Here is an 18,312-nt window from a genome sequence, read left to right on the forward strand (position 1 = left end):
CAACTGCCCATGCCTCTGCCAGCTGTTTTCTGCTCTTTCAGGGTTGAGCAGAGAGGAGCTCCTGGGGCTGGTCCTGCAGGGACCTCCCTGGGCAGCTGTCTTTGCCTTGGTTTAGTGGCTCTGTAGACCTGTTGCTCTCTGAGGGCCTCCACATCATGTCTGGGAAGAACCAAGGCTGGAACCTGATGGACCTGAGAATGCACTTTCCCGTCTGGGTGGACACAGGTCCTGCTGGTTGAACGGTGGCCGCAGGGGGTTGCTGTCCCTGGGCTGAGTGAGCTACTGTGGGTGTTGCCTTCTCCTCTGTGCAGGGCTGAGCTGCTGCTAGCACCGGCTCTTTGCGGGGCTGTTCCCATGGAGGAGTCGTGGTGACCTGGGGATGGTGGGGAGACACAGAACTTGAAATAGTGGAAGGGCAGAAGGAGTTCTGGGACAGGGACAACCACAGCCCAATACTACAGGGAAGGAGGTTTGGTGAGATGCTGGAGAATCCCTCGCTAATGTGATGAGGATAAAGCCCTGGCACGGGTGGTGATGCAGGGAGAGGAGTTTCCACCGCAGGAAGACTATTAAAGGCTTGTCGGGCTGGTATGGATGGAGCTGCTCCCTGTGTTGAGCTAAGTGGGATTAAATGACCTCTTGAAGCATCATCTCCCTGCTGCAGTGGAGGGCTGCTGTGGCCTCCCTGGGGCTCGCAGAGGCAGTGTGGGGACCTGAAGGAGGGTTGTTGGGAGCTCACTTGCAGGAGGCTGCAGGGACCAGGGCTCCCACGTCAGCCGCATCCAGAGCCTCACCTCTGTGAGTCAGCGTTTCACTACCGATGATTCACAGCAGTGCTGCAAGACAGCCACGGGCTGGTGCAGGGCTGAAATTAATTGTCTGGAAGGAGAGACGCGCAAGAGGAGGGAGAGAAGATGTTTTTCCCTCATCTTATCAGCATTTCCCAAGCCTGGCTGTGAGGTACGCCAGCACCAAGCTGGAGAGAGATGTGCTCTGCCTGCAAAGGGAGCTCCACCTTTCGGTCCCTTCCCTGGCAGCAGCCGTGGCACAGAGTTTGGTGCCCTGGCACCTTGGTGAATTCGTGGTGGCATCCAACCATCATTTTCCCAAACCAAGAGCACAGTCACCTGCTTGGCTGGACGTCCTGGGATGCTGCTTCGGTCACAGGCAGCCGGCGGGGAGGATGAGACAACCTCCCTCTTCCCCGTGTGTGCATGGGGAGGCATCTCTGGTCCCTGTAAACTGTGCTGTGGGGCTCCTTGCTGAGCAGGTGTTTCTGTAATTCAGGTTAGAAGTGGGGGTCACCTGCCTCCCTTTTCCTGGTGGGAGGCAGGTTACCCCCAGCACATCTGGCACAACTGTATATCCATTGAGCTATTCTGAACCATCTCGAGGATGATGGACAAGTACTGTTGTTATGCTTCAAAAATATTATTTGGGCATCTTTCCATGTCTTTTCTGGGCTCAGATACCCTCAACCTGAGACGTAAATGGTCAGAACTGCCCACAGGTGTAATCCTCTCGGGAGGCTGGGCCCCATCCCGGGTGCTGTAGCTCACAGCTGGGTCGGAGACTGAAGTACTGTGTCCTCAGTGCATGCATGTCCCGGTTGGTGCTTTCCAGCCTCTGATTTCCTTCTGAAGGATTTTTGTAGACTAGGTGCCTTGCAGCAAGCTGAAGCCTGATGACAGTGGTTTTTTTGGTTGCATTTTGCAAGTCATTGAGGAGTTTTCTGTTTGTCCCCAGTTTGGGTGTCCGTAGTGTCTAGGCGCTTGGGTGCCACGAGACAGATTCTCCCCAGCTCTGCAGGGATACAAATGCTGTTGCTTGCAAATAGGTATTGAAGTGAGACTAGTGAAGTAATTTCTTAGCAAAGTAGAGTCAGAGTCAGGTAAGAAAGGTTGTTCAAGGCCATGAACCTCTTGCCGTCCATCTCCACTGAGGTAATAATTTGAAGGTTGTTTTCTGCGACAGGGCAGCCTGATGGGGGGGTGTCTGTCTGCCCATGCTGTGGTCCTTCCTGGCACATGTAACGCAGGTTTCTGGTTGCTATTTCTGGCTCCTGCTCAGCCCTGTGACTTGTTCAAGCTTCTTGACACCTTGTTGGTCCTTTTGCGTATCTGTGAAATGCTTCAGAGCATGGAAATTTCCAAGTTACAGTTTTCCCTGCAGCAGCTGGAATCCAGCTATGCCGTACGTATATTTTAGGACCCGGGTGTAGGATCGGGCACTGCAGTACCGGTCGCTGCAGGCACGGCTGGGGACCGGCATCATGGTGGCTTTGGGACTTGGACCTTCTGAAGTGATGGTGCTGCATTAATGTATATAGTACATACATTATATATACATTCTGAATATAAAACAGGCAGGGAAAGCAGCCTGGGCAGAGCTAATTGCTGCTGAAAGACAAACAGGGTTCGGATAAAGGATATTAAGCAGGAGGGGATCGGAGTAAATCCATTCCCGAGAACTGGTTGTCTGGTGTGTGGGCACTTCTTGTGTTGTGCCGCAGCAAAGCCAGGGCAGGGCTGGGGGGAGACAGCATCCCAGCTCCTGGGGGATGCGACCTGATGGGGAGCCGATGGGAGAGGAGAGGGGGGCCTGGAGCACGTGGGGCATGAAGGTGGGCATGGGGCAGCACAGGGGCTGAGGCAGCTCTGCTCCTGTTCCTCCAGGCTTGGTGGCATGGCCTGTCCCCTCCCTGTCTCCTCCAGGGTAGGTGGGGAGGGCTGGGGACCCCTTTCCTCCTTGCCCTTGAGGCTTACCCTATGGTCTGGTGAAGTGGGGTACTCCCCCCAATGGATGCCTGCCACAGCCCCAGATCTGGCCAGCACATCTCCTGGCGAGCTTTGCATCAGGTCTGGGGGTGCCCGGGGGGTCTTTGGGGACCTCAGGCACTGGGGCACTGTCCTAGACAAACTGGAAAATGTGAGGATAGGTGGGAGTGAGCCTGTCCAGTGTGGGAGGCCCCTGGAGCCCTCCCCGACAAGCAGGGCACCACTCTGTCCTGTGGGACCCAGGGGCACAGCGCTGTGTGTCCTGCCCCCTGCGGTGGCAGGAGGCGGCAGGACCCCGGTGCAGGCAGCACTAGTGGGAGGTCTGGGTCGGGGTGGTCTGCGCCCCGCAGTGCAGTTGCGCTCCTGGGGCAGGACCGAGGTACTTTCTCCTTAGTACCATTTTTTTCTTCGCAGTAGCCCCAAATCTGCCCGCATGGGCCAAGTCCCTGCTGTGTCCTGTGGTGTCCTTTATGGGGAAGGTTAGAGCCGATGAAGAAAGCCTGTGGGCTGGTCCCCAGCCCACTGCAGCTCCAAGCCAGCTTGCTTTTTCTTCTCCCCACCCTCTGTTATCCCTCTTCCTGTCCCTTCCGGCCTTTGAAACATTTGTCTCTTATCTTGAACAACTCTGAGGCCTCGGAGCTGTCCTTGCCTTGGAAGAAGCTAAAAAGCTCTTTTCTCCTATGCCTGGGCACCTGCAGAGGGTGTGGGTCCTTCTCCGCAGCAGCCTGGGAAGCTGCTGCACCATGGGGACTGGGGTGGGGGGATATTTCTGTGCATAGGAGATGGTTCCTCCTTTTCTGCCCTTCCGTTCCTTGTTGGAGCTGCGAGTCTTCACCAGCACACAGGCTGCTCCCCAGTTTGCTCCTGCCCTGGCTGCTTGCCCTGCCCCAGCAGAGCTGGCCTTGTCCAGTGGGTCAGTGCCCCTGACCTGGCACGTTAGCAGAATGCTGAACCCCGAGATGGGCAAAGAGGCCGTGCTGCGCGTGCTCTTGTTATTTAGTCTTATTTGGTGATGCTCTGGGGTTTCTTGGGGTTCTGATCCTGCTTCAATCTGTTGTCACCAGTGGGGATTTGGCTCATGGCTGCACAGCCACTGGGGTGTCGTTGCTCCCCTCTCCTGGACGTATATTTCTCATGGTTGGAGAGGATTGGATGTGAAGAAACCAGAGTGAAGCCTGCGCTCGTGTCTTTAGGCATTCAGAAGGTATGAGCCAGGCATCCCGAAAGTAGGGGAATTGGGTTAAATCCCACAAATATTCTAATAACAGCTCCTTCAGCACTTGCTTCAGCCTGTGTGAACCTCCAAGGTAGGTGCCAAACTCTTTTTTGCTAATGCAAGGACAGAGCTGAACAGGTGGTGACAGGGACAAGTGGTTCAAGTGGGGTGTTTCAGGAAAAGACTGTTTTGGGCATGGACCAGACGTGCTGTGCTGCATCCCCTGACCCTCCCCCAAATCCTCCCTCCTGCTCAGGCTGTGCAGGGCAGCAGGGGCAGGCACAGGCGCGGTGTCCCTGTACAGGGTGAGCAGCCGCAGGGTGCCTCTGGGTGCCCGTGATATCTGGAGGTTACAAGTAATGATTAGCCCTTGCTTAGATTTAAAGCACTCTGAGGATTAATGTCATGTTTTCTCCTATGCCTACCCCTCCCTGCCCCTCTCAGAGGGGTGACAGGCCTGAGTTGGCAGCTGGGTGCAGGCTCTGGGCAGGGGAACGGTTGCAGGATGAGGTCCATCCCAAATGCCTACATCCCCCACCAGGGTGGGAGGCAGGGAGAGAGCATTGCCGTGGCTGCTGTGTGACCAAGCCCCGTGTGCCTCAGTTTCCCTTGCCGGCAGCTGGGCGAGCTCCCAGCCTGTGGAGCCTGTGGCAGTGCAGAATGCAAATGGTTGCCTTCTGTGCTGGGTGGGATTGCAAGGACTTGAGGAGACTGTGTCATGGGGTCAGCAGGAGTGGTGGGAGCAAGGAGGGACTCGCCAGCAACCACCACCTTTGCAGGAGCTTGGCTCAGTGGCATGGCTCAGTGCTTGCTTGGAGGATGGGCACCTCTGGTGTGGGTGGGTGCCCAAGCTTCTCCCTCCCCCAGGAGGGATCTTGGTGTGGTTTTTTTGGTGGGTGAGGAGGTGCAGGATCAGGCCCAGCCCATGAGTCACATCTCCGTGGGACAACTCGGGCATTAGCTGTGTGCCTGCCATCCCCTGTGGCACTGAGTAGTTAGGGGTGCTCTTCTTTGGGGTGGTACTGCAGCTGACATCTTTCTGCTGGCCCAAATCCTTTGCTGAAATGCCCATGGAGGTCTCTTGGGCTCTGCTGGGACTCTGTGATCCCCTCACTTTTAAAGGGAAAAATGTGCTACGTGGGTTGGCCTGTGCCAGCCTGTGGGATTCGTTTGCCTCTCCTTAGAGTGAAAAGTGGGGGAGCTCATCCATGGGGCAACTTCCCCCTGCTTCCAGCAGCATGTGCCATCCTTGGCCGCTGCCAGGGCTTCCTGCCAAGAGGACAGAGCCAGGCTCTTCTCAGTGGTGCCCAGGGACAGGACCAGAGGCCACAGGCACAAACTGGAACACAGGAGGGTCCTTCTGAACATCAGGAAACACTTTTTCACTGTGAGGGTGGCTGAGCGCTGGCACAGGTTGCCCAGGGAGGTGGTGGAATCTCCATCCATGGACATACTCAAAAGCCGCCTGGACGCGGTTCTGGGCAGCTGGCTCTGGGTGGCCCAGATGGAGCAGGGGGTTGAACAAGGTGACCTCCAGAGGTGCCTCCAACTTCAACCAGCCTGTGATTCTGTGATTCAGTCCTCGAGCACAGCATGGTGGCCTCTAGAGGGGCAATGCGCAAGGGGTTCAGAAGAGCACAGTGGGGTCCTCAATGGGGTGAAGTGCAGGCACCCATGCCACAGGGACCAAGAGGCCAGCAGGACCCTGTTTGAAACTCGTTGCTGTTCAGGTCTCCCCAATGCCTTGTGCACCCTGTGGATCTCACTGGTGGCAGATTTTGGAGCCAGGGAGAAGAGCATTTCCACAGGAATCTCCATCCCTATTAGTGGGTAGCGGGCGCACCGAGTCCCTTCCAGCCTGGCACCCTGGGACCCGAGCGCCTCTGGCTGGGTGCATCATTGCTTCTTGCCAGGGATGGAGGGAAGATCTTTTCTACTCTTGTTTTCCCTAGGCTACCTTATGGAGCCAGCACAGGGATGTTTCCTGGGGTTCAGCACTGATCAGAGAGGGGGGATGATGTCTCATGGTCATTGCCCCCAGGCTGGCGTGACCCGGGGCAAGCAGGCACAGGACAGCCGCAGCTCCTGCTGCCTCCCTCCTGCTTCAGCCAGCATTCCCCAGGGCCGGGAGTTTGGCTGAGCAGGGAGGTTGTGCACAACATGATAAATTAGGTCTTTCCTATCACGTGTCCCATCTGTCTCTCCCTTTCCCCCTCCTTTTCCTGTCTGTGTTTCATCTCCTCTCTTGGCTCTGGGCTGACTCTTCTCTCTACTTTCTGTGTCTCCTCCTCCTTGTTCGTGCGGCTGCTCAGGATAAGGAGTTTTTACAGTTGTGGGTGCTTGGAGATTGGTGATGCCAGCCCTGACCACAGTGGGAGGGGTGCAGAGCAGCCAAGAACTGGTGGCTGCAACGCCCTGGGGTGAGGGTGAGGCGGGGGTTCATGGCTGGAAATGCCATTGAGGATGCTAAGGCCCCCTTATGCATGGGGCTGCCTGGGTGCTGCTCCCATGGGAGCTGTGGGGGCCCGTGCCTGCACTGCCACCCCACCAGGAGCCAGGGAATTGGTAAGCCCGACTGGTCCCCAGCCTGGCTAAACTCGAGGAGATTGCGCTGCCAAGGTTGGTGTGTCGGGTTAGGGTGCAAACAGACTGGGCAAGGATTTCGGAGGGGGGGGGGGGGCTTTCTGGGAAGCATGGAATGACTGGTCCTCCCTTGCCGCAGGCTTCTGTGTTTAGCTCAAACGAGACTCCCCCTACCCTGGGCTGTCCCGTTCCAGCGGCTCAGGAGTCCCTGTGTGAGGCCGAGCTTGCCATCTGCCAGCATGGCACGTGCCAGCCTGCCTGAGCGGTGCCTGGCTCTGCAGGGGACTCATGGGGAGGGGTGTCAGGGCTGCAACCTGGTTCCTGCCCTGCTGGTTCCCCCAGGGCTGATGTTCATGGGTGGAGGGGATGGTCCATGAGCATCCCAACCCATGGGTACCATTTGGAGAACTCATACTGGTGAGTGACTGGGCAGTTAGGGCTGAGCGGGGTTTTCTCCCTCCGCATCCAGCACAGTCAGGCTCTGCGTGGCTGGACCATGCAGGTGGGTGCCTGCACCCTGCTAGCAGGAGCCTGCTGGGGGTCTGCCAGCAAGTCCCAGACTTTGCCTGGCTTGTGCTTCTTCCCCTGGGGCTCCTGATGGCTTGGCGCACTCTGCAGTTTTCATCAGCATGTGTCCAAACCTGTGGGTGCTACCTGAGCACTGCTCCTCCCAGCAGGCTGCCTACACCTGGTAAATTTTACCTGGTCCCTGTCTGCAGGCTGCCTGCCCAGCCACAGCCAGCCCTGCTGGCCCACCCCTGGGCCGCCACTGCCCGCTGCAGCAGCACCCACTGCCATCCTGCAGCTGCTGTGGCAGTGCCCCTGTCTGTGCTCTGGGGTTTCCCACTGCTCACTGAAGGCAGGATCCGTCCCTCTGCTGCGGCGGTGTCAGCACTGTGCTTTATGGGCTCTACGTGCTGTTGCATTACGGGGATACAAGGCACCTCTGTGGTGCGGTACCTAACCCTGGTGTTTGCTCTGTGGCGTTGTCCCTTCCAGGGGACAAGGGGGGGCACAAGGAGCCACGTGCCCTGCAGGCAGGGATGTGCTGCATGTCACGCTCTGCACTTCACTGTGAACAAGCGCGATGAAGGAGCTTCTGTTCAGCTCTCGCTGCTGGTACAACTCCAAGCTGACTAGTGCAAGTGGGGTGCTTGGGTATGTGTTTTGGAGGCAGTGCAGGTGTTTGCTGCCTTAGGACCTATGTAAGAGACGGGGCTGGTGATGCAGGAAAGTGCCAGATTAACTTGGGATGAAGATGTATAGTGGGTCCAGCTCCTTGCTGAGCAGCCAGTGCAGGAGCTGAGCTCTCTGCACGGTGAAGGATCCTGGCAGGATTGCAGCCTGCGCCGGCTCTCTGGTCCCTGGCCTGGGATGAGTCAGGTGTTTGCAGGCAAGTGCGGCGGATGGGGCTGGCACCAGCATCTACATGGAACCCTCCCGCCACACCAAGGGGCTGTGGTGTGGGCACAGAGCTCCTGGTGAGGCAGGAGCCCGATGGTGGGATGGGAAGGCAGCCCAGTTGCCAGCTCGGCTGCGGCTGCGGTACACATCAATCACTGTGCGGGGGTGTTGGGGTTGGGGAAGAGGCGGCTCTGCAGAAAGCACTGCCTCGGACGCAGCGGTAGCCTGGCAGTGACAAGCTGTGCTGGAAGCATGGGGAGCTGGCAGCAAGGTAGGGCTGGCCCTGCTGTGGAGAAGGCAACTACGCTGGATGCTCTGCGGTGCTGCTGGCTGCCTGTGGGACACTCTGGGCTTTAGCCGGCAGCGGGTGCCCAGCATGGGGAGCGCTAGCCTGGGTGGGATGCGGGTCCTGGAGCCCGGGTTGGGGGGACAGAGCACTTTTCCAGCTAGGGAACGGTTTGGGGAATTGCAGATCTCTGCCCCTGCCAGTCATGCATGAGGAGGAGTGGTGTGCCGTCTCCAGAAGCTGGGTGTACCCTGCATTTCTGACACACACCCCCCCTTCACCATAAACAGGGAAGCTCATATGATTTTTTGGCCTTGCTGCAGAGCAGCCCAGGAGAGCTCTCTGGGCTGCCCACTGCACTGCAGAACAGTTTGGGGATTTGCATGTCCCCCACTGCCAGGGGGTGAGAGCTGGGTGACAGTGGGGCTCAGGGGTGCTGCATGTTGCCAGGGCTTTGGAGACTGCATTCCTTGTTCACTTTATGTGTTCCTGGAAGATACCCAGGAGTCCTTGCTGGGGGTCCTCTCATGTTTCCGGGATGGCTGCAAGGCCCTGCCTATGCTGCTTGTGCTCTCATCCTGCCTGTCCCCTGCCTGTCCCCTGCCTGCTCGGCCTCTGCCCCACAGCAGGGGTGCTGGGTACCGCAGCCCTGGTGAGCTCCTCTGTTGTTCCTGGGGGCTGGCAAGTACTTGGACCCCCTGCCCGGTGTCACGCGGCCACTACCACCCCCACAGGGTGCTCCCTGTGCCCAGCTTGCTCCTCGTGTCCAGCTGCCTCTGTGGCAGCCGTCTGTCCTGCAGCATGGCAGTGGGCTTTGCTGGCAGGATCAGCCCCACTGGGCCCTCAGCAGCTGCCAAATGCAGCTGCAAGGGAGGACTGTGCTTGGTTGTTACCTAGCTCTGTGCACCCCTGTTGCACTGGAGCCCGTGGAGACCTGTTCAGGCGCTCAGCATGGGGCTTTGCACAGAGACTCATGCCTGTCCACGTCCGTGATGCTTCAGAAGTAAAGCATCATGGATGGATGATGCCCTCAGCAGGGAGCGAGGAGGGGAGAGCAGGGCCCAGGAGCAAAGGGGGATGCTCAGCCTTGAAAATCAGCCTAGCAGCAGGGAGTGAATGGGCAGGGGGAAGAGGGAAGCAGGCTTGAGTGAAAGCCTGTTTGGAGGTGGCAGGGAAGGAAAGGCTCTGGGAGGGTAGCACTGCGGAGGCTGGAGCCGGGATATGCTAGGGAAGTGCGGGGGCAGAGCGTCTGGGAAAGCTGTGAATCCACACTCCAGCTTGAAGGGGGGGGGGGGGGGGGGGGGGGAGAGGAAAACACCAAGGGAAGGAGGAGCAGGCAGGGAGATGATGGGAGGAGATTACAGGCATGACAAGCAGCTCTACCTCTGACTCTACTAAGGCTTTCTTTGCAGTTGCGGTTCCCATGTGCCTGTTTCAGTAGCCTGGAGCTCCAACTGGCTCCAGCCATTTCACCTGATGTCTGCCCTCAGGAGCATATCCCCCAGTCCATTTTGGGGGATGCTGCAGCAGAAGCAAGCCAGCCCTTGCTGAGAACCAGGGTTGTACTTGGCATGTGGCACCAGGGACCATGGGTGCAGAGGAGTCCTTCAGCCAGTACCCTGCACAGAGCAAGGGTCTGGGGAGATGGTGCCCGCTGTCTCCTGCCTCTGCCAGCCGCTGCCCGGGCAGCTGCCATCCTCAGCACGGGAGCTGCTCTGGCCCTGCCTTTGCTCCTGAGGGAACATGCATGAGCAAGGCTAGGTGCTGGGAATGGCTGGGACTGCCCGGGGAGCCTGCCTGCCCTGCAGGATTGGGTCCTGCTCCTGCTGTGGGTAATATTTAGAAACAAATTAAATCATTTGGGACAGCATTTTGAGTGGTCTCAATCAAGTTTGCTGCAGTTGTGGTCTAAACTTCTAAAGGTTTATGATGGCAAATATGTCTGTTAAATTGTCCCTTTGGCTGCATGCTGGGACCCATGTCCCTTCTTGACCTGTGGCCCCCCACATCGGGGTCTCCTGGGGGGCTGTCCTGTGACATGGGGCAGCAGGAGGTGAGTTTTGCATCCAGAAAGTGCTGTGTGATGGCAAGCGCTCTCTACGACTGGCTCGCTGTCTGAAAGTGTGCTTTCTGCTTTTAAATCAGGGGTAGTTCCTGCTTAAGGCACAGAGATGCTCCCATAATAAACATCATCTGCTTTTGAAGCACTTGAGCACTCTAGGAAAGTCCACGGGGAAGAAATCTAGCTCCCCAGGGGGTAGAAGGGGCTGGGACAGGTCACACTGGCTGCCTCACGAGTGCTGCTCAGGTCCCTATGGCGTCCTGCAGGTGCCCCCAGGGTGCTGAGCACGCCCAACCTGGCAGAGGGAACGGTCGGGGTACTGGCAGTTATGCCGGCCTCAGTGTCCTTCTCCCATGGCCGGGCCTGCAGCAGCCCTGGGTGCAGGTGACCAGGCTGCAGGGGGGGTGGCAGCATCCCACTGCTGGCCTGAGCCCTGGGGGCTGGGTGCTGACGTCCCCAGGGGCTTGGTGCTGCCAGGCTGAGGCTGACACTGACCCTTGGTGCCCAGCCAGCCCTGAGCCTTGCCTGGTCTCCCTGCCTGCGCTGCTGCAAGCAGTGTTGGGGTGAGTGGTAGTGCTGCAGGCAGCCCTGGCTCCATGCTCCCAGCCTTTCTGCTCTGCTCCACCGTGGGCAGGCAGAGGGTGGGCAGGGAACCCCAGGCAGCAGCACTGCCCATGTGGATGTGTCACCAATGCCCCACCGGCTCCTGAATGCAGCCATTGTGGCTGTGCCCAGGAGCATGGCGGTGCCAGCATGGCCCCCCCAACCTGTGCTGCCTGTCCGGGACTGTGCACATCTGTGGGGCTCAGCTGCAGTGGTGCTGTGCCCCCAGGGTCACTGCCTTCCCTGCCAGCCCCATCTACCTCACGGCTTCTCCTGGACCCTTTTACCCCGGCAATGAGTTTGCAGCCCCATGCGGGTGACCAGAGCCTTCCCAGCATGGCTGCAAGCCAAGAGACTGAGGGGCTTCCTGCTCCTCCCCAAGCCTGTCCTGCCCTGGGAGCGTGGAGGGGCTCATTCCTCCCTCCTCTGTGTTCCACGCTGGTGGGGCAGGAGCAATGCCACAGGGCTGGGGTCAATGGGCCCTTGCTGGGACGGGGCCTGTTGGTGCTCGTGTTTCTTCTGAGCCTGTGCTGAGCCTCGTCTCCCTGCTGAGGCATGGGGACAGGCGCTGCTGCGGAGCCCGTTGGCACCTGCAGCAGGTGGGGCAGGAGGGAGAGCGTGTGGCTGGGCCAAGTCGTGCTTGGACCAGGGAAAGGGGGCCGTGGCCAGGATCCCAAATAAGGGTGGCAGGAGAAGCCAGGCCATGATGGGAGCAGGGAGATGGTCCCTGGGGGCTTGCCAGACCCCTTTGCTGGGGATCTGCCACTCTGGCACTCCTGTGTCATGCTCTCACCTGCTTCAGCTCAAAGTTATTGTCCCTGGATCAGGTTCCCTGCCCAACGTCAGAAGGTTTGAACCGGAGCTTAATATGCAAAAGTAGGGCTGGCTGGGAGAGGTGGGATGAATTCCCAGCCTGCCACCCTTAAACAACCCCCATCACTTCCTCAGGGATCAGTGCTTCCCAGTGCAGGGAAGTAGTTTGGAAGAAAGTTTAGAAACCTTGAGTGAAAAACTCGACGTGTTTTTTGGCCCAAAGTGATGGTTGTCATTTTAGAGATTTCACATCAATTAAAAAATTCATACGCTGAGATCCAAATGGAAGTGGTTGGGAATGATCCACACAGGGATTGGAGCTGGGAGCATGCAACTGCTTGAATTTGCAGTGGAAAAACAGCAGCCCTGTTTCCTCTGTGAAACCCCCCCCCACTGGTGACTTTTGAAATCTTCTTGTGCCCTTGGCTGAACATTGGGGTCTGTTAGGAGAAGCTGAGCTGATGTTTCTTAGGGGCCAGTGGCAGTTGTCCTGCCTGTTCTGGCTGGGAGAGCTTGCCCCTGGGGCAGGGGGCTGAAATCCTGGCTCTTTTGGTGTGAACCAAGTCCTTCTGCAGTGACCGCACAGCACTTGCTCGGCCAGCATGGCCAGCAGCAGTGTCACTGCCCTACGGGAGGCACAGGCTGACTCGCTCTGTCTTCTCTGTCCATCCCTTCCCTTGCCTCCTGTCTGTCCTCTCCCACCCCTGGGAGCCAGTTTTAGCAGTTTCTCTGGGTAAGGTTTCACATCTCCCTGTTGTGCTGAGGACATCTGAAAGGCAGAGGTGGGACCTGAGCTATGGTGTGAGATGTGTTTTCTTTGTAAAAGGAAGTCAGCAAGTTTGCAGATGACACCAAGCTGAGGGCACATTTGATTCACCAGGGGGACGGGATGCCATCCAGAGGGACTTGGCGGGGTGGAGAAGTGGGCCCGTGTGAAGCTCATGAAGTTCAACAAGGGCACATGCAAGGTCCTGCACCTGGGTCGGGGCAGTCCCCAGTACCAGCAGAGACTGGGGGCTGGATGGGTTGAGAGCAGCCCTGCGGAGAAGGACTTGGGTATAATGGTGGGTGACAGATTGGACGTGAGCCAGCAATGTGCACTCGCAGCCCAGAAAGCCAACTGTATCCTGGGTGGCATCACAGGCAGCATGGCCAGCAGGTCGAGGGAGGGGATTCTGCCCCTCTACTCCGCTCTGGTGAGATCCTCTGGAGTACTCTGTCCAGCTCTGGGGTCCCCAGCATAAGAAAGACACAGACCTGCTTGAGTGGGTCTAGAGGAGGCCGTGGAAATGGTCAGAGGGATGGAACACCTCTGCTATGGAGAGAGGCTGAGAGGGCTGGGGTTGTTCAGCCTGGAGAAGAAAAGGCTCTGAGGAGACCTTACTGCGGCCTTTCATTGTATAAAGGGGGCTTAAAGAAAGACATAGAGAAACTTTTTACCAGGGCCTGTAGTGACAAGACAAGGGGCAATGGTTTTAAACTGAAAGAAGGTAGGATTAGACTGGACGTAAGGAAGAAATATTTTACGATGAGAGTGGCAAGACACTGGACCAGGTTACCTGGAGAAGCTGTGGATGCCCCATCCCTGGAAGTGTTCTAAGTCAGGTTGGATGGGGCTTTGAGCAACCTGGTCTAGTGGAAACTGTAACTGCCCATGGCAGGGGCGTTGGACTAGATGGTTTTTGAAGGTCCCTTCCAATCTAAACCATTCTGTGATTCTAAAAGTGCTCTTTCCCTGCCTGCCATAGGTCATGGTCCTGACTGGGCTCTTGCTTTCCCATACCTGCTAGAACAGCATTTTAGTTAGTTGGGACTTAGAGGAGGTGATGGTGGTGGGATGTCATGTCACCAAGCAACTCCTCCAGCCCCAGGGTGGCCAGGTGCATGGCCTGGAGTTGTGCTGGGACCTCATCCTTGCATTAGTGCTGCTAGGGCTGGGGCAAAGCCTGGGGTTTGGCAGCTCAGGGAGAAGCTGGCTCCCTGCCCGTGCCACGCGGGCTATCATTCCAGAAACAGAGATCAGAAATATCCCATATGGGCTTCCACACTCCAAAAAAGTGCAGTTTTTCTGGTGCTGCAGGCATTACTCGGGGCTGCTCGTGTGGCTGCTTTGTGGGCAAGGTAGGTGATGTGACCGTATGGGCAGATGCTGTTGACTGAGCCAGCTCATCCAGCCACAGCCACAGCCCTCAGGCACTCTGGTGGTGGCAAACCCAGCTGGTCCTGCACGGCTGGATGTGGCCTGGGGAGCCCAGCAATGGGGAGCTGGTGGGCAGCCCAAGTGGTGGATTGGTGATGGTCACAAAGGGTGCTCGATGACCTGTGCATGTATGGGCTGTCCCAGGAGCTCTTACCAGCCCCACGTTGCATTTGCATAAAAGTTTCAAAACCCAAAAGGTTTCAAAAACAAGTTTCTGAGCTCTCCAGCACGGAAAGTGCCTTCCCCTCCCCTGTCTGGCCCTGGGTTTGTTTTTGCGTCTTGTACAGGACAGGCAGCTGGAGCTGGAGGCAGGTTTTGTCCTGACTGCTGCGCAGGGTCCGGCCACGCTGGCCGTGGGAACCCAGCATGCTGCTGCTGCTGCTGGGAAGTCCAGAGGGGAAAAAACAGCCATCCCGGATGCAATATGTGGAGTTGTCCATGTTTGCATTTTCCTGTGTCAGTGCAGCCTTTAATCTGACTCACAGCCTGTTTTTTCCTCCTGGAATAAACCCTTCCACTCATAAAAAATACTAGTGAAGGTACGAAAGGCCCCAGGGCTGGGGTGAGCAGGGGCTCATGGCCAGCCCCACACTGCTGTGAGTGCGGTGGGTCCCTGCCACCAGTGTCGTTCCCCACACCGCTGGACCTTTGCAAAGCCACTTCCTGGCGCAGACAGGGAGCCGGGCGTCCCGCAGCAGATCCGTGCGTGCGGGCAGCAGGGCAGAGGTGGGAAGGCCCCACGCCTCCCCACGTGGTCGGAGCATCCCGGGCTCCTGGCTGCCTGGCACCTCCATCCCCATGCGCCCCAGTGACACCTCCTGTCTCTCCTTGTGGGTGGTGGTGGCAGAGCAGGGTGACCAGCAGCCATGACGACAGAGACGGGCCCCGGTTCGGAGGTGAAGAACGCGCAGGAGGAGGCTCCACAGCAGCAGCTGGAGGTGGCTGCGCAGGGCCCCACCGCCGCAGCCAGCAACCCCGCCAGCCGGGATGCTGAGGTCAATGAGAAGCCTGGGGCACAGTCCGATGCCCGAAATACAGAGCTGGTGAGTGGATGACGGCCAGGTGCCATGAGATGCAGCAGAGGGGAAGGCATAGCAGGGGAAGGGGATGTGCCACTGCTCTCTGCTGCCCATCGCCATGCCCTTGCTGCAGCGCGGGGGCTGCAGGGAGCCCGGTGAGGTGGACACCTTCCCCTGTGCTGTTGGCCCCAGGTGAACATCCCGGAGGGGAGCCCCCTACAACCAGGCCAGTGGATGGGCTCTGCCGGCTGCCTCCTAGCTGCCTGCACAGGTCCTTGCAGGCAGGACAGGCAGAATGAGCAGTATGGCAGCCCAAAGTGCCGACTGTACTGGAAATGGCACTGCCGTGGCTGCCAACCGGGGTGGGGGGGAGGAAGTGGGTGGCCCTGTGTCCCAGGACTGAGCTGCCCGTGGCAGGGCTGGAGCAGCAGCTGCACCCAGATGTCAGCCGGGGAGCTGTGCTGCTCCCAGCAGGCTCGGTGCTGCCCTGGCCCTGCCTGCTGCACCAGGCAGTTGGGCAGGGAGGTTTTGGGTGCTGAACTGACCCCAGGCTCATGGGTGTCCATTTTCCAGGGGCCCTGGTTGTGCCAGCAGCGTGGGGTAGGGGAACTGAGCTTGGCCGTGGACTCCCAAGAGGTCATCAGTCTGCTCTTCTGCCTGCTCCCTCTTCTTCTGCTGGCAGGGCTTTCCCCATCCTCTGTCTGACCATCCTGGTAGTGGTGCCAGGTAACCCTGTGTGTTTCCCTGCTCCAGGGCACAGAGATGGAGGAGAAGGACTACAGCGAGACAGATGGGCTCTCTGACAAAACAACCCCCAGCAAGACCCAGAAGTCACCCCAGAAAACCACAAAGAAAGTGAAGAGTGCCCTCTGCAGAGTGACCCTGCTCGATGCCTCTGAGTATGAATGCGAGGTGGAGGTGAGTCCCAGCTTCAAGGGGCTGCGCTGGCACCAAGGAGCGGACATGTCTCAGGCCAGGGACCCTGCCCAGCCTAGCAAGTCTCAGTGTCAGGGCTCTTCCAAGGACAGCTTTGTAATACCTCTCTCATAAGGAAAAGGATCCACAGAAATTGCTATTTGAGTTGAAATTTCAAAATAAGGAGAAAATCTGGAAAGACAGACCCCAGCAGGGAATTTCAGCCCAGTGAATCCAAATTTGGTAGCTACTCACAATAGAAAACAGTGTCTAAAAAGCAGAAGCTTAATAGATGGGGGATGGAACTCAGCCTGACAATATGTGCATGACATGTCCATGTGCCAGCCTGTCTGCCAACACCTCAAGAGCACAGTGTGTTGGCTGTCCTGCCTGCTAAGGCGAAAGACATGTGTGCGTGTGTTGGTGCGAAGAGGCTGACAGGCGTGGACCCACATGGCTGCCCCAGGCGGGTTTGCGTCCATCCTCTCTGGGTTCAACTTCTCATCCCTTGCTGTCCCTTCCCATAAAGTTGGCAGGCCAGGGACTGCACGGGGAGGTGTGTCAGAGCCTGGAAGCATTGTGCATGCATGTGTGTGTGTGTGTGCGCGCGCGCGCATGTGTACGTAAGGGTGATGCACGTGCACATCCTTGTGGCTGCATCCTTGTGTGTGCAGGCAGGGCAGTGTGCCCAGGCAGGCGGTCCAGCACCCTGCTCTGAGTGTGTGGGCCACCCACTATTTGTGCAGTGTCCCAAGTGCGTGGTGTGGGTGTGCATGATTGCACGTGGGTGTGCGCCACGGAGTGCATTTCCCTGGTAGTGGCTGTCACTGCAGGGAGAGACAGAAGGGACTGGCACCTGCCAGTGGCTGTTTTCGCATTGGGAGATGCTGCAGGGCTGCTTCAGCTGCTGTCAGCACGGGGACCTCTCCCATCTAGGACAGGCTGGGGGACATCCAGGATTAAATTAGGAGTTGAGGCTGGTTTTGTGGAAGGGTCTTGTGGCCCTGCTGCAGGGGCAAAGGCAGCTGGGAGGAGAAGTACTTGCTGGGAGTGCCTGTTTCTGTCCCCAGCACTTGCTGCTGTCTCCTGCTTGCAGGTTGGGGAAGGCAGTGCTGCTCTGACTTGCGGCATCATCCTGGTAGAAAGGACGTTTTTAAGGACTGGCAACTTTGCTTAAAAATGCAAAAGCTGAGGTTGTTCAGGAGCAGAAATCCTGGAGCCTTTGCCAGGGAGACCTTTGCACGTGCTGCTGGCGAGTGGGCAGATGGGTTTTTGTTGGCAGCAGTGTGGAGCTGCTTGCACAGAGCGGACCTGAATCTGTATGCAGGTCCTGCCTCCTCCGGTTCTTGGCTGCGCAGGACTGATGAACGTAAGGAGCGTGGCCGCCTGCTCACTGTGGCTGCCTGGGACGAGTGAGGCAGCCAGTGGTGGTGGGGTCTGGCCCACGGCAAAGGCATCAGGGCCTTAGATCTGCACACTCCAACAGCCCTGCCTGTCGCTTTAGTGGTAAAATTTGTCACAAAGCTGTGGAAAGATAGGTTGTCATGAAGATGGAAGCCCTCCCACAGAAGAAAAGGAGTGGAGCACCCCAGGGACTGCAGGGGGTTCCCGGGGCACAGGAGCAACTTGTGTGAGCCCTGGTGGGGTCATCCTTCCTCTGGCTCTCCCCATAGCATTGGCCAAGCAAAACCAGCATGCAAGCAGAAACCTGGGTTGCAGGCTCACTGGCAACTTAATGAGCAGAGCAATGCTCCTTGCTGGGCATGGGTAAGGATAAGGACGAGCTCTCTGCTGTTGCGGTGTAAAGGATGGGGTCGACTTTTGGAGAGCTGCTGCTCTGTAAAAAAGCCACCTGGGGCATAGGGGAGAGGGTTTAGTGTAGAAAGGCTGGTGCTGCATTTCTTCTTTCTTTCTCACAGGCCCCGTGGGAATAGTTGTGCCTTGCTCACGTGCTTAATTAAGGCCTAATTCAGTAAAAATCAAAAAGGGGAGTCAAACCATTCAGTGTAATACTCCGGCACATGCCATGGGTGAGCCCCTGCCTTCCAAACCCAGGTCAGCAGGAGGGAGGAGACCCAGGAAGGGTGACTGCAACTGCTGGAAAAGCTTTTCAGGGCAGGAGGAGCTCAGGGTTGCAGTTGGGGGCATTGAGCCACTGGGGCTGTGCTGCTTGGTGCCCTGGGCTGCTGTCCTTGTGGCGTGTTGTGAAGGTGCTCCAGTAAATGGATGCCTTGGAGAGGAGAGGCAGAAGCTGCCAGGCTGGAAGGCTGTAAATAGGGGAGAAACGCACATGGGAGAGGTTGTTCTTCCATCTCCATGAGCAAGCCTGGGCCTCACTGCCACCACTAATGAAGGGAAATTCAGGGGAACTCAAAGGACCAGATAAAGAGGGTGCCCTCCATCCCTGTGCATGGCTTGGGCTCTTCATGGCTCT

The 18,312-nt window shown here is 57.8% G+C and overlaps 1 protein-coding gene across 13 annotated transcripts in view; it reads left to right on the forward strand.

Annotated features, from left to right (window-relative positions):
* EPB41L1 (erythrocyte membrane protein band 4.1 like 1) overlaps nucleotides 1-18,312 on the forward strand; it is a 71,372-nt gene that overhangs the window by 24,684 nt on the left and 28,376 nt on the right. For 10 of the 13 annotated variants that reach the window (XM_049816194.1, XM_049816200.1, XM_049816202.1 and 7 more), the window contains exons 2-3: nucleotides 14,792-14,987; nucleotides 15,717-15,881. In XM_049816194.1, the coding sequence (XP_049672151.1) occupies nucleotides 14,811-14,987; nucleotides 15,717-15,881 (342 nt within the window). In that variant the 5' untranslated portion in view covers nucleotides 14,792-14,810. Of the gene's footprint in view, nucleotides 1-6,640; nucleotides 8,252-14,791; nucleotides 14,988-15,716; nucleotides 15,882-18,312 lie in introns of those variants that run through there. The other 3 variants (XM_049816196.1, XM_049816197.1, XM_049816195.1) reach the window with 3 other exon arrangements.

The sequence above is a fragment of the Accipiter gentilis genome, chromosome 14 (assembly GCF_929443795.1).
Source record: "Accipiter gentilis chromosome 14, bAccGen1.1, whole genome shotgun sequence".
Classification (NCBI taxonomy): Eukaryota; Metazoa; Chordata; class Aves; order Accipitriformes; family Accipitridae; genus Astur; species Astur gentilis.